The following is a 15976-nucleotide window of genomic DNA, read 5'->3' on the forward strand; positions in this document are numbered from 1 at the left end:
AAAAAAAAAAAAAAAAGAATACTGGTCACCAGAAGCCTACAATCCATTTATAACCAATTAGTAAACATATAAACAATTAGCATGTTGGCCAGGTGCACTGGCTCACGCCTGCAATCCCAAGCACTTTGGGAGGTTGAGGCGGATGATTCCTTGAGCTCAGAAGTTTGAGACCAGCCTGGGCAACACAACAAAACCCTGTCTCTACAAAAAATACAGAACTTAGCTAAGTGTGGTGGCATGTGCCTGTAGTCTCAGCTACTTGAGAGGATGGCCTGAGCCCACGAAGCAGAAGTTGTACTGAGCCACAATCGTGCTACTGCACTCCAGTCTGGGCAACAGAGCCAGACCCTGTCTCAATCAATCAATCAGTCAATAAACAAAAACATTTAGCTTGTTGATTTTAAGGGAAGAAAGTGCTAAATTTTCTAATTACTTTTTTTTTCTTTTTTTTTTTTTTTTGAGACAAGGTCTTGCTCTGGTCCTCAGGCTGGAATGCAGTGGTGCAATCCCAGCTCACTGCAGCCTTGCCCTCCCAGACTCAAGTGATCCTCTTACCCCAGCCTCCTGAGTAGCTGGGACTACAGGCATGCAATACCATGCCCAGCTAATGTTTTGTATTTTTTTGTAGAGAGAACACTACGCCATGTTGCCCAGGCTGTTCTTGAACTCCTGGGCTCAAGGGATTCTCCCAACTCAGCTTCCCAAGGTGCTGGGATTATAGGCACGAACCACCATGCCCAGCCTACTAACTTCTTAGCTGCTATAGCACTCTTCTTCCTCAGCCATGTGTTCTTTGAACAAAGAATAGGAAATGGCTCTGTTCTTTTAGAAAATATATTATCTAAAAATGTTTATTTAAAAAAATTTAAACACTATACTGTTTATCCATTCCACTCCTGTGTATATACTCAAGAGAAATGAAAGCATATATCTATACAAAGACTTGTACATGAATGTTCATAGGGACTTCATTTGTAATAGCTACAAATGAGAAACAACCCAAATGTCCATCAACAAAGGATTATATAAACAAATTACAGTATATCCTACAGCAATAATAAGGAATGATCCACTCTTGTCATCTACACAACAACATGAATGACTCTCAAAATAATTATACAGAGTGAAAGAAACCAGGCATCCACATCCCCTGCAAAGTAAGTAAGACAGTATGGTTCTATTTGTATAAAGTTCAAGAATATGCAAACTAATGTACAGTGGCAGGAAACAGATCAATGTTTACCTGGGGATGGAAAAAGGTGGGGGAGAGATTATGAGGAAATCTAGGAGGAAGAGGATAATAGGGGAGAGGAATGATGGAATTTTTTTTTTTTTTTTGAAAACAGGGTCTTGCTCTGTCGCTCAGGCTGAAGTACAGTGGTGCGATTACGGTTCACTGAAGTCTTGACATCCTGGGCTCAGGCGATCCTCCCGCCTCAGCCCAGAAAATCTAGGCTGCGGTAAGCTATGATCGTGTCACTGCACCCCAGTCTGAGCAACAGAGCGAGATCCCATCTCAAAAACAAAAAGATTCATGAGGGTGAAAATATGCCTTTGCGACAGGACAGTAATATCTAAGAGCCAGTCCACCTGAGGGATATTATGTAAATTGGACAAGCTGCTAGAAAGACAGTACCTGCTACTAAGTTCCTACAACTGGGTTCATATATCAAGATTAGGCCCACACTGTAGCTTAGAATGGCAGGTAAGTCAAGACTCACTGAAATGAAGAACTCATTCTAATAACCACTACGATATTTGTCACCTGAAGTAGGCCAGGAAACGGGAGGTGACTGCCAAGTAGGAACTTCAAAGAATAAATAAAACCACCACCAGGACAATAATACATGATCTAGAACCCACGGAAAGAAGTGTGCATGTGTGTTTCGGTGGGATGAGGTACTGTCAGGCAGAAGAGTGTCATTTTATCTCGCTTTGGTGGATTAGGGGAGTTTAGGACTTCCAGAAATACCTTCAAGAAAGGCAAAGGAAGTTTCTATGTAGACAAGGGAAAAATTTGAAGCTAAAGAAGGAAAATCTTTAGAGACCCAAGAAGGCAGCCTAGGAATAAAAGCACATAAAGACTGCAAAACACTTCCCAAAATATGACAGCAAAAAAAGAATATACAGAAAAGATGATCAAAAAGTTAGTACTGGAAGCAGGGCCAACCAGAACCTACCCTGAGCTACAAATTCTGAGCAGCTTAATCAAACACTATACCTAACTGGAGCAGGTAACTGATTCAGCAGACAAGGGTTAGGGGGACTTTCAGAACTACCCCAGATATTTTTGGCATTCCATAACAATCTGTCTGTGTGTATAGACAGCTGGCTAGGGACCGAAAAATTGGTCTGAGAGCTAAGTGGCAAGAGGTCCATGAGTTACCTGACTAGCTGAGATACTTTTGAGAGAAGGGGCACTCACTATTAGTAACTACTCCAGGGCACTCTGCCCACAATGAATCTCCAAACACTGGTTCTCTAGGTATCTTCCCATATCTATGAAAAAAAAATAGTTTACAAAACTAATTATTATTGAAAATATTGAGGTAAAAAGAAACTTGTTTTCATTTACTGCCTATTTGAAAGCTAAATCAAATATGCAGCAATTGTTAGAGCTCCACAATTAACCAGAAAATCTTTACTTGAGGACAGGACAGAACGAGAGGCAATATGCCAAGTGACCTAGGAAATGGGCTTTCAAAGTCAGGCTGCTCTAGACTGTAATCTCAGCTCTGCCACTGATAGGTGTTGAGCAAATCAGAGCTCAGGGTCTTAATTGTGGTGTTTGGTGCTTTCTTTCCACTCTCACTCATGGTAGATTATTTCTACAGTGGTTTTATTTATTAGCTCACATTCAGTGGATCTTTCTCTGTGGAAACCCTAAGCCCCACCCCCCACAGAGTCTATATCCTTTCAGAGATAATTTGTGCCCAGGGTTATCATCAGCCTAAAGCCACATTTTAATTTTAGTTCTTACCAGGCAGGTAGTACCATTCAAACTCTGTACCCACTGACCAGAAATTCTCAGGGAAGGGCAGGCCCTGCCCCTGTTATTCCAAGGCCAGGCACCAGGCAAGTCCTTTTTTTTTTTTTTTTTGAGACAGAGTCTCACTCTGTCACCCAGGCTGCAGTGCAGTGGCGTGATCTCGGATCACCGCAAGCTCCGCCTCCTGGGTTCACGCCATTCTCCTGACTCAGCCTCCTGAGTAGCTGGGACTACAGGCGCCTGCCACCATGCCTGGCTAATTTTTTGTATTATTTAGTAGAGACGAGGTTTCAGCGTGTTAGCCAGGATGGTCTTGATCTCCTGACCTCGTGATCCACCCGCCTCAGCCTCCCAAAGTGCTGGGATTACAGGTGTGAGCTACCGCGCCCGGCCTCAGGCAGGCTTTTTTGACAGGTTCCTTTTTTCTAATTCACCCAACAGCTAAAGATGCAAGTCCCTACAGGGATCTTAATTCCAGCTTGCAACCTTAGACGGGCCCAAGGTTTTATTATTATAGTTAAAATTAAGGTCCCTGGTTTACTGATTCTCCTCCCCACAGCCCAGCAGAAGTAAGCACCACCTCATCATTCTGATTTTCAGTGTTCATCATTCTCCCTTGCTTCTGTATACATTTTAAGATGGTTACCTTTTACCCAACATTTCTAAAAGAACATTTTCTTTCCCCTATCTTTCTAGGAGAGAATTTTCAGGTTATCTAATTGACTATGTGTCTAAAAACAGAAGTCTGGGCAAGTTATTGAGTCTCTCTAAACCTGTTTTCTCATCTATAAAATTGGGTAGAAGACTATTAACTAAAAATGAAAAAAATATATGTTAAGCACCTAGCCCTTTGGTAGACTGAGGGCATGCAATGAATGGTAACTATAACATTACTCTTACCAGCAAAACTTAAATTTTACAGTCAGGCACTGAAACAAATTCAGCCGGATACAGTGGGTTTTTACTGTACTTTGGCTTAAAGAACTATGGATATTCACTAGTCTCCCAAGCAATTGTGGACCACTGGTCATACCCCACACCAATCATCAAATACACTATTAAAATGATCTGACTGTATTAATTAGAGCACATTTATTATGGAGGTCTGCTTTGCCAACTTTGTTTACTCTGTGGTTTAGGTTAAAATCAGAATATTAGGGAAGACTCCCCAACCTGGTAAATCAGCAGGTATTCTAAGTTCAAATTAACTGACTCACATATATTTAGGACTATAAGCATTCAGAAGGCAACAGTTATTTAATTTGGTTATAAAAATACTCATTCCAGTACCATGCATATACATGAGTATCTTTTAGGGAAAGAGGATATCTTTTTTTTTTTTTTAGTTGAGGCCTCACTCTGTCACCCAGGCTGGAGTACAGTGCTGTGATTACGGTTCACTGTAGCCTTGACTCAAGTGATTCTCCCACCTCAGCCTCCTGAGTGGCTAGAACCACAGGCACATACTATCATGCCCTGCTAACTTTTCAAAATTTTATTTTATTTAGTACTATGAAGGAATTTTAAAAAATTATTTGTAGAGATGAGATCTTTTGCTATGTTGCCCAGGCTGGTCTCAAACTCCTGGGCTGAAAAGATCCTTGGGCCTCCGCCTCCCAAAGTGTTGGGATTATAGGCTATAAAGTAAAAAGAATTTTCTAAATAAACGTGACACTTTAGTGGAAAAATGAACACAACCAAGATTTTGAGTCTGACACTTAATTGCTATCTGACCTGGGGCAAATTACTTAGCGACTATGAACCTGCTTATTTCCTTATCGCTAAATCTGCCCTTCCTACTTTACAGAGTATTTATGAGAAACAAATGACACAGGGCAGTCATTAGTATGTGAAAGTCCTTTGCATATCATAATGTACTATAATTCCATGAAGCATGATTAAAGTAGGTTAAAAGGATAATATTCCAGTATGTTCCTGGGTATCATTTTCACATATAGAAATACAGAGCAGGGTGTGGCGGCTCATGCCTATAATCCAACACTTTGGGAGGCTGATGTGGGAGATCTTTTGAGCCCAGGAGTTTGAGGCCAGCCTGAGCAACATAGTGAGACCCCACCTCCATCTCTACAAAAAATAAAAATATTAGCCAGGTGTGGCAATACGAACCTGCAGTTCCAGCTACTAGAAAGGCTAAGGTGGGAGGACTGCTTGAGCCTGGGAGGTTGAGACTGCAGTGAATTGTGATTGAGCCACTATATTGCAGCCTGGGTGACAGAGACTGTGTCAAAAAAAAAAAAGGGAAGAAAATTCTCTTTGCCTTCTGGCCCTATGAATTACTCTAGCTACTCTCAAGCGGAGCCCTGTGTGAGACAGACTTCTAAATTTAAGCCAGTTGAAATAGCTTACTGTGGTTTAGGGTCATTATGTGGTCTATTTGGTCATCTGTGCACTCTCAGAATGCAGCAAAGGGTAAGTCCACAAGGGTGCAGAAAAAGCTTAGAGGGAAAAAATGGAAAAAATATATGCTGTAGTTTTTGCATTGTGCTTTTTCATATGAATGAGTAATAGCGTTACACAAAGAACCCCTACAAAGAAAGAGCTGAGGTAATTGCCTCATGACATTAGTAAATGATTTCAGCACATAAAGGGAACTGGATGGCAGTAATTCAAGCAGTCTAAAAGACTCTGAAAAAGGCCACAAGCACTAAAAGAACCATAGATTGCTACCAATTTAGAGAAATCAAATTTTCTAATCCACAAGATAGAAATTAATCAATAAGCAAATTTTAGGGTGACTGACATCTTATCATTTGAGAGTGATTTGTGAACAAAAGACAAATTATTTCCTATGCCAACTATTTACCATATTTTCCAGACTATATGATACTATAAATAAAGCCAAAATTTCTAACATATTTTTCGCCTTAATCCTTTTTATTAAATCCTTCAAAAAGAGCAGCTCTAAATTTTCATCAATTCGGTAATTCAAACAGTTACGTGTTGAGTGCCTCCCAAATAAGCTGACTGGCTGGTGCACTCTAGAAGTTATCCCAGAAACCAGGTGCATACAGGACAGCAAGTGCAGAGTGAGAGCCTTGACCCAAGATGTGCTTTATGATGTACGCTGTAACATCTCAGGCAGTGTACAAAGAAAGATGCAACTAACTCCTGTAAAATGTTAGGCTAATTTTTCCCTGCAAGAGTGGCACAACTTTTTGTTTGTTTGTTTGTTTTAAGAGATGGGGTCTCACTCTATCTCCCAGATTGGAGTATGGTGGATTGATCTCAGCTCACTGCAGCCTCGACCTCTGGGGATCAAGCGACCCTCCCAACTCAGCCTCTCAAGTAGCTGGAACCACAGACATGCATTACCACAGCTGGCTAACTTTTTAATTTTTTGTAGAGATGGGGTCTCACTGTACTGCACAGGCTGGTCTCGTCCTAGGCTCAAGCAATCCTCCCACCTCGGCCTCCCAAAGTGTGGAGATTACAGGTATGAGCCAACACACCTGGCCACAACTGTTTTATTTATTTATTTATTTATTTATGAGACGGACTCTGGCTCTGTCGCCCAGGCTGGAGTGCAGTGGCACAGTCTCGGCTCACTGCAAGCTCTGTCTCCTGGGTTCACGCCATTCTCCTGCCATAGCCTCCCGAGTAGCTAGGATTATAGGTGCCGCCACCACACCCAGTTAATTTTTTGTATTTTCAGTAGAGATGTCTTTTCACAGTATTAGCCAGGATGGTCTCGATCTCCTGACCTCGTGATCCACCCGCCTCGGCCTCCCAAAGTGCTGGGACTGCAGGCATGAGCCACCGTGCCTGGCCCCACACAGTTTTTAGGTCACTTTTGTTTGAGATGGAGTCTCGCTCTGTCACCTAGGCTGGAGTGCAATGGCACAATCTCGGCTCACTACGACCTCTGCCTCCCGGGTTCAAATGATTCCCCTGCCTCAGCCTCCTGAGTAGCTGGGACTACAGGAACGCACCACCACACCCAGCTAATTTTTGTATTTTTAGCAGAGACGGGGTTTCACCATGTTGGTCAGGCTGATCTCGAACTCCTGACCTCCTGATCTGCCCGCCTCAGCCTCCTAAAGTGCTGCGATTATAGGCAAGAGCCACCACACCTGGCTTTAGGTCACTTTGGTAGCTGGCCAGAAGCTGATTTTTTTTTTAAAGCCTTTAATGGCAATGATTAATGTAAATTTTCTTCCTCCTCCCTTCCCTTGAACACAGCCTCGGCATTCTTCTAAGCTTCAGTGTTTCTGTGGCTATCAGAGTACGTATGCGAGATAAAACCTATTCCACATCGCTGGGTTAGGCTGTAACAAGTTCTGGGAGATACTGATGTAGGATTAAACTGCAACAGGCATTGGAAACAGCCAATTGGTAGCTCCTAAGATCTTGGAGAGAATGGAGTCGATCCCTAATTGTGGGAACAGTAAATTCTACTCCCTAAAATGAAAGGGGCTAATGGAAAACTTATGATAAGAGTTCTTCCCACATTTCCTCACTAGAGCAAAGTATTTGTCTTAGGCATGTGTGTAATTGTTGCATGACGGCATCAAGATACCCCATGTGGGGGCAGTGTGAGAAATCACTATGCAGGGTGTACTCAATGTTTCCCCGTGTTGTGAGAGAATTCCTCTTCTATTTGACAACACAGATGTCCCTCACGGCACATGAAGGCTTCTCAGATACTATCCAGAGATCCCCAGAACAGGAGATAAATGGGTACAGAACCTTTTTATTACTCTGTTCTGCTGAATACAAGTCTTAGGAGAAAGGACTGTATCTTTGGAATCATGAAATTATTATGTATAAAACACGTAATATGATCAAGAACATTAGGCCACAACTTCAAGGCTGCAGATAGAGGAGAACATTAGTATCTAGAAACACAGAGGCCTACAGTGAATTTGAAAGGACTACAGTCTCATTCAGCAATGAACAGCTGCGGTTTGTTTCTAGAGCTGGTGAATTCCCCTCAGGCAGTGACTTTTGTAAAAGGGGACAAAAAAGGTTTCCACTCCTTCTGAACACTCTCAAGGTCCTTTGCTGCACTCTCACATTTCACCCAAAGCCATAAGGGCAGCCTATTTACTCTGAAACTGCGTATCTTTGATACAGCTTTGGAGGGGATTATTTCCAAGAACTACATGTCATGCTGCTCCCTACCCTTTGCCATTTACTGCAACTGAACCCTCAGCCACACTGCAGTGTAATCTGCCAAAAAGGAATAGCTACTAAACTGAGAGCCCCCTTTGTCCACGAGGACCCAACTTGTGCTGTACTAATGTGGAAGGGAAACCATCCAAGATTTTCAACCAGTAGGTTTGAGGTATGCACCATTATAGACACAAACTATCTTACAGTGATAGCCGGCTAGAGGTATCCTGTGCTACATTTTGAGAAACACTTGAAGCCACAGAGCTATTTCTCTTTCAAACATATTGACACCACAGATGTGAAGAAAAAAAGCACATACAGTTAATGAGCCCACAGCATACCCAAATGCTCTGAGAAGTTAGCCAAAACCGAGAAGAAAACTATTAATACTAATCTGGATCAGGGAATAGGATCAGTATGAACAGCTCAACAACTTGACAGCTGTAAATCAAAGTCAACCACAAGGCAACCTAGGAATCTCCCCAAAGACGTAGTAAGTAGTTTAGGCCAAAAAAGTATGGGGAAATTTGTTCTCAAAGATTTCATTACCAGTAACATGAAAGTAGAAAGAGAGACACTATATTGAGGCTCTGAAATAGATTTACTATGTTTAGTCTCAAAGGCCTGTATCAAGATCTTGTCTGGGATTTGATTTTTAAAAAAATTATTTTTTGAGCTTCCACTAGAGAAGTATAAAAAAAATTTTTTTAAAGGTTTTAAAAAACTCCAGGAAAGATTATAAACAGACAAGACAACTTAGATTGTTTCCAGTTATTCCTCAAATATGAAGTTATAACTCTTAAATTTACCTTAGGGAGCATAAGGATTCAAGTCTGGTGAACAGGGATGGGATGAAGATACCTAGTTCCCACTGATCTCATGACCCCGTTATAAAAAGTATATTCTTAAAAAATATATAAATGTGTACAAAATACATTAACACACACACATAAACACACTTATATACATTTTGCAGGTCCATTACAACTTTGCATGATTGCTCTTCCATAATCGTTAATGACATAAAAACTTTTGTCCCAAGTCCAACTATTCTCATGCCTGCTGCAGAGATGAAGCATTTGGTTTAGGAGTATGAATGAATTAAATATATGACTACAGGTAGTATTTTTGGTGACAGTGAAAGTGGCTATTTAACACAGCAGGATTTTGGCCTAAGCTTTGGCCTGTATTTATGACTACATAAGTTTGGGGATTACAGCCAAAAAAAAAGACTGGAAATTCAGAAGGAAAGTTTTTTTGTTTTGTTTTGAATAGTTTTACTCTTAAGGCATCTTTTTGTGTGTTATGAGATGACAAGCAAAATCTGCCACCTCAGAATGTTCTCTTAGATTCCTCTAATGGTGGGGAGAAGATTCTGGTTCTTACCTCAGAAAAGAAAAAGCAGAACTTATTTCAGGAACATCAAGGTAGTAACTGTCAGAGAGAAAAAGCTCTGATAAACCTACCAGGAGGCGTGCAGGCATCTGCAGGAGACTGAACAAATGTGGATCGCCTTTTGGTTGGCATGGGCAAAGCCATCTTCTGTTCTTTATGCTTTGCCAGTGCAGCCTGAACTGCTTCTGTGTGGATATCTGAAAAATTAAACATTTGCATTTATTAGCTTCCGGCTCTTAAATGTGTTTACCACTGTGAGCTGAACTATCACTGCCTCAATTGTTTAAAAAAAAAAAAAGGTAAAGGGAATGTTCAGGTGATTTTTATTTATAATTTGATTAAGACCAATTAGAAATAAAAATCAAAAACAAAAATAAAAGAAGCCAAGGATAATTTTATGGAGGAGGAAAATGAAGTCCAGGATGATGTGCGACTGCTTAACATACCAGACAAAGAGTTGACAGAGATGTGGGGAGGTGGGTAGGGACAGAATACTGAGTCTAACATGCATCTGTGCCAGGTAGGAAATCCTGCCTCAAATGGAATGAGTGCTGTGCAGGTGCCTGGAGAACACTCATTATTTTTCAAGAAAAGAAGCTTAGGATTTTCTTAACTGTCTGAAAGAAAACTTTGTTGAGACCCCTCAGTTCCATGTCACAGGAAGAGAAGGATTGATTTTGATCTAGAAAAACACAAGGGCAGATGTTACTTGTTTGCCACTTTGGGCACAAAAAATTTCAGCTCTCTACTTGAATGTTTAATAGGAATCTCAAAATTAACACATCCAAACAAAACTCTTCATTTTCTACCCCCACTCCAAAGCTCACTCTATAGTTCCACAAAACTAAATCATACTGTATATAGTATTGTATTCTGCTTTAAAAAACAAACAAACAAACAAAACCTCTTACAAAATCTTACTGAGGTAGATAACAGCTGAAGTAGCTTCTGAAGTCACAAAAAAGTTTTCTTTTGTGTAGGAATGGGCCTAATCCACACACAAACTATCCCTCCATACCTCTCTGTAAAGTAAATATACCCCTTACAAGAGCTAGACAATGAGATCTTTTTGCTTTTTTTTTTTTTTTTTTGGAATTTAAACTCGGAATCAGGAAACTGCAGGTCCTAAAATGGAATCACTTTAATGACAATGCGACAATGCCCTAGACTAGAAAGAAGGAAGGTTTTAAAAAGGTTGAGATTTCCAGAGTTATCTCTCTTTTCTAGGGGTTTCTCAAATGTTGATTTGTTTCTATGACCTACCTCAGCTATTTAAGGTAGCCTATGTAAGTTGGCCTATTTCTTTTTTTTGAGACAGAGTGTCGCTCTGTCGCCCAGGCTGGAGTGCAGTGGCGCAACCTCAGCTCACTGCAACCTCCGCCTCTTGGGTTCAAGCCATTCTCCTGCCTCAGCCACCCAAGTAGCTGGGACTACAGGTGTGCGCCACCATGCCTGGCTAATTTTTGTATTTTTAGGAGAGACAGGGTTTCACCGTGTTGGTCAGGCTGATCTCGAACTCCTGACCTTGTGATCCACCCACCTCGGCCTCCTAAAGTGCTGGGATTATAGGTGTGAGCCACTGCACCCTGCCAGACTCTGTTTCTTGCAACCAAAAAACCTCCACTAATACAACTAGAAACATCTCACTGTGTAAATACAGACCAACGACAAAACTTTTAAGGGCTGCATAGTATTTCACTGCATGAATGTGCCATGATTTACTTACACAACTCCTTATTATCAGATACTAGGTTATTTCCAACTTTTTGTAACTATTCATAGAAAGAATAATTCAGTATTTTCACCTTAGAACATGTCTAATTATTTTCTTGGAATTAATTCCAATAACTGCTGAGATCAAAGTACATGTACTTCTTTTTCCAGAAATGTTTCAAACTTATTTCCTAAAAATAAGGAACTTTCTCTTATAAAACCCCAGGACATTATTCAAAATCCAGAAAAATTGGCCTGGTGCAATGGCTCACACCTGTAATCCCAGCACTTTGGGAGGACTAAGTGGGCAGATAACTTGAAGTCAGGAATTCGAGACCAGTCTGGCCAACATGGTAAAACCCTGTCTCTCCTAAAAATACAGAAATTAGCCAGGCATGGTGGCATGCGCCTGCAATCCCAGCTACTCAGGAGGCTGAGGCAGAAGAATCATTTGAATCCAGGAGGTGGAGCTTGCAGTGAGCCGAGATCACACCACTGCATTCCAGCCTGGATGACAGAGCAAGACTCTGTCTCAAAAAAACAAAACAAGAAACCCCAGAAATTCTTGTGTTTTTTTTTGTTGTTGCTGTTTTGTTTTGTTTTCTTGACATAAGGTATTGCTACGTATGTGGCCCAGGGTTCGTCTTGAACTGGGCTCCAACGAACCACCTGCCTCAGCCTCCTAAAGTGCTGGGATTACAGGTTTGAGCCAATGAGCCCAGCCAAAATACAGAAATTCAACACTGATACAAACTATTATCTAACCCACAAATCATATTCCAAAATAGTCTATTGTCCCAGTAATGTCCTCTATAGGTTTTCCTCCCACCTTTTTTCCTGATCTGGGATCTACTGGAGGAAATCCTACTTAGTTGTCCTATCTCTTGATTCTCTTATAATCCAGGACTGTTTCTCAGCCTTACTTTTTCTTTTATTATCTTGATATTTTTGTACAGACTAGTTATTTTGTAAAATGTTCTTTAATTTTGGCTTGATATTTCCTTATAATTAGTTTCAGGTTATACATTTTGGCAGAAATACCATAGAAATAATTTGTTGTCTTCTTCTTCTTCTTTTTTTTGGTAAAGGTGGGGTCTCACTACATTGCCCAGGCTGGTCTCCAACTACCGATCTCAAGGAATCCTCCTGCTTCAGCCCCCAAAATGCTGCACTGGGATTACAGGCATGAGTCACCATGCCCAGCCAGAAATAATGTCTTTCTCAAAACACGATGTCAGGAGGTGTCTCACTCCATTATGGTAATATAACTTTAATTGCAAAGTTGGTTAGTGTGGTGAATATGGCATCTGCCAAATAAACTCACTGTAAACTTACCATTCTTCCATTTGCAATTAGTAAGTAATTCATGGGAGGATACTTTTGAGACTACATAAATGTTATATACTTTGTCAACCTTTCAACTCACTAGTTTTAGCACCCATTGATAATTCTTGCTGGAATCAATTTTTTTTTTTTTTTAATAGAGATGGGGTCTCCCTATGTTGCCCAAGCTGGTCTCAAACTCCTGGGCTCAAGGGATTCTCCTGCCTTGGCATCCAAAAGTGAATAGGATTACAGGTGTGAGCCACTATGCCCACCATTTTTTAAAAAATATTTTTTATTTTTAATGGAACATTTCATGAGTCTGTGTGTCATCCTTGCTCAGGGGTCATGTTAATCTTCCCTGTATCATTCCAATTTTAGTATATGTGCTGCTGAAGTGTGCACGGAATCAACTACTATACTATGATAATTTTATAGCTCCACCATTTCTTCTATATTTATTAGTTGGTATGTATTATAAGAAAAAGCTTTCCAGGCCAGCACGGTGACTCATGCCTGTAATCCCAACACTTTGGGAGGCTGAGGAGGGTAGATCACCTGAGGACAGGAGTTCGAAACCAGCCTGGCCAACATGGCAAAACCCCGTCTCCACTGAAAATACAAAAATTAGCTGAGCATGGTGGCACATGCCTGTAGCTACTTGCCTGTAGCTACTTGGGAGGCTGAAGCACAAGAATTGCTTCAACCTGGGAAGCAGAGGTTACAGTGAGCCAAGATTGCACCACTGCACTCCAGCCTGGGTGAAAGAGTGAGACTCCACCTAAAAAAAAAAAAAAGAAAAAAGAAAAGAAAAGAAAGAAAAAAAGCTTTCCTTTCTCCCCTAGTTATTTATATCAAAATGAGCCCACTGATTCTCATTTTATTCCATGACTATTCTGTTACTATCATTATTTTGATGCTCATATTTTTGCAGATTTGGCCAACAGGAGTCCCTTCATGCTGGTTCTTATGTCCTATGGACACAGTTCCATCATTTTGAGCAGTTGTTTTATGACATAAGATATTTCATGCTCATGAGGTACTTTTCCTGCTCCAGACCTAGAATTATACCTTTCTTCAAGGAAACGTGGCTCCTTTTAGTGAAGAATGAATGGTATTTAAAAACCAAGATCTTAGAAGCAGGGGTATTCAGTGCTATTGGGGAATCTTTTCTTTTCTTTTCTTTTTTTTCTTGAGACGGAGTCTCGCTCTGTCGCCCAGGCTGGAGTGCAGTGGCCGGATCTCAGCTCCGCTTCCTGGGTTTATGCCATCCTCCTGCCTCAGCCTCCCGAGTAGCTGGGACTACAGGCACCCGCCACCTCGCCCGGCTAGTTTTTTGGAATTTTTTTGGTAGAGACGGGGTTTCACCGTGTTAGCCAGGAGGGTCTCGATTTCCTGACCTCGTGATCCGCCCGTCTCGGCCTCCCAAAGTGCTGGGATTACAGGCTTGAGCCACCGCGCCCGGCCTGGGGAATCTTTTCTAAGCCCTTTTGGTGGATCAAGAAATTCATACACATAAAACTACATCTGTTACTAACTATATTTAAAATAATGAGTTCATATTAATATCTCCACTTCCAATTCAACATCATTCTAATTTTCCCTCTTTCCACTTATAATTCCCTTCTCTAATAGGATGAAACCTGGTTCACAATATTATCAATATATTTTACTCATTTCTCAATCCTACCATACACAGGAAGCACATTTTAAAAACTGTTTATTTTTTATTTTTGAGACAGGGTCTCACTCTGTCACCCAGGCTGGAGTGCAGTGGCATGATCTCAACTCACTGCAACCTCCACATCCCGGGCTCAAGCAATCCTCTCACCTCAAACTCGTGTGAGTAGCTGGGACCACAGCTGCACACCCAGCTAATTTTTTGTATTTTTGGTAGAGATGGAGTTTTACTATGTTGCCCAGGTTGCTCTCAAATTCCTGGGCTCAAGCAATCCACCCGCCTGAGTCTCCCAAAGTGCTGGGATTACGGGCGTGAGCCATTGCACCCAGCCAAAAATTGCTATCTTATGTCAATATGAAAAATAAATATTCTAACTAGTGTTCAGTAATTATTTGTAGTTCTTTTGGTCTTTAGACTGAGGACATATAGTTAAAGTATCATGGTCAAAAACTGTTTGAGTTAGTTCTCCTCCTTTCCTGCTTTGATGTAGTTACACAGTTCACATAATTAGTTTCATTTTTTTGTTTATATTCTATAAGTCTTTCCCAATCTTGCTGATTAAAATTTAACATGTTCTAAAAGTCAAAACTATACCAAAAAGTTAGCTTAAAGAAGTATTACTACCCGAACAATCACTTCTGCCCCAATCCCATCCACCTTTGCTATAGGTAGTAGATACATACATATTTACTATTTTTTACAAAAATAAGCAGACATGTATATCTTTTCATTTCCCTGTCTTTCATACACAAAAGTAAGCATATTGTATTTTTTTGCACTTTGCTTTTCCACTTAACAATATACCCTGGAAATCATTCTCTATCAGCTATCAGCTTTCTTCATTCTTTTTTACAGCTGTATAGCACTCTACTGTACACAGTTTATTCAACTATTATCCTATGTCTGGGCATGTAGATGTTTCTAATATTTTGCAGTTAAAATAATGCAACAAATAGCCTTCTGCAAATATATTTTTACACTAATCAGGGCTTACCTTCAGAGTAAATTCTGACAAGAGAGAATTCTAAATAAAAAAGCAAATACGTGTTAAATTTTGTCACATCTTGAAAAATTCCTCTCCCAAAACAGTTTTTACCACACTGCATTACTACTAGCAATGTACAGGTATACCTACTTCCTCACTGCCTAACCTTCGGAGTGTGTTGTCTAGCTTTTTGATTGCTGCCAACTTGACAGCTAAGAATTCACATCCTAGTATAGTTTTAATTTGTGCTTCCTTGATCATTAATGAGATTAAACATTTTTATAGAGGACTTAAGGGCCATTTTACGTTGTCTGTTTTTAAGTGAAGTAAATGTTCATGTCACTTGGCCATTTTTTCTATCAGCCTTCTCTGTTTATTTTTCCTTATATTATATTTTCGGGCCAGGTGTGATGACTCATACCTGTAATCCAAGCATTTGGGGAGGCCAAAATGGGAGGAATGCATGAGCCCAAGAGTACGAGACCAGCCTGGGCAACATAATAAAACACTATCTCTACAAAAAATAAAAAATTAGCCATGTGGTGGCATGTGCCTATAGGCCCAGTTACTCAGGAGGTTGAGGCAGGAGGACCACTTGAGCACAGGAGGTCAAGGCTGCCTGAGCCATGATTGCAGTACCTGCACTCCAGCCTGGGCAACAGAGTGACACGAAAGAAAAGAAAAGAAAAGAAAAGAAAAGAAAAGAAAAGAAAAGAAAAGAAAAGAAAAGAAAAGAAAAGAAAAGAAAAGAAAAGAA

The 15976-nt window shown here is 40.6% G+C and overlaps 1 protein-coding gene across 1 annotated transcript in view; it reads right to left on the minus strand.

The window, feature by feature from the left end:
- The window catches only part of DIP2B (DIP2 disco-interacting protein 2 homolog B (Drosophila)), a 280283-nt gene that overhangs the window by 81265 nt on the left and 183042 nt on the right, over positions 1 to 15976 (minus strand). The window contains exon 4 of the mRNA XM_011936123.1: positions 9589 to 9714. Within this exon, the coding sequence (XP_011791513.1) occupies positions 9589 to 9714 (126 nt within the window). The remainder of the gene's footprint in view (positions 1 to 9588; positions 9715 to 15976) is intronic.

The sequence above is a fragment of the Colobus angolensis genome, unplaced genomic scaffold, assembly GCF_000951035.1.
Source record: "Colobus angolensis palliatus isolate OR3802 unplaced genomic scaffold, Cang.pa_1.0 Scaffold151, whole genome shotgun sequence".
NCBI classification, from domain to species: domain Eukaryota; kingdom Metazoa; phylum Chordata; class Mammalia; order Primates; family Cercopithecidae; genus Colobus; species Colobus angolensis.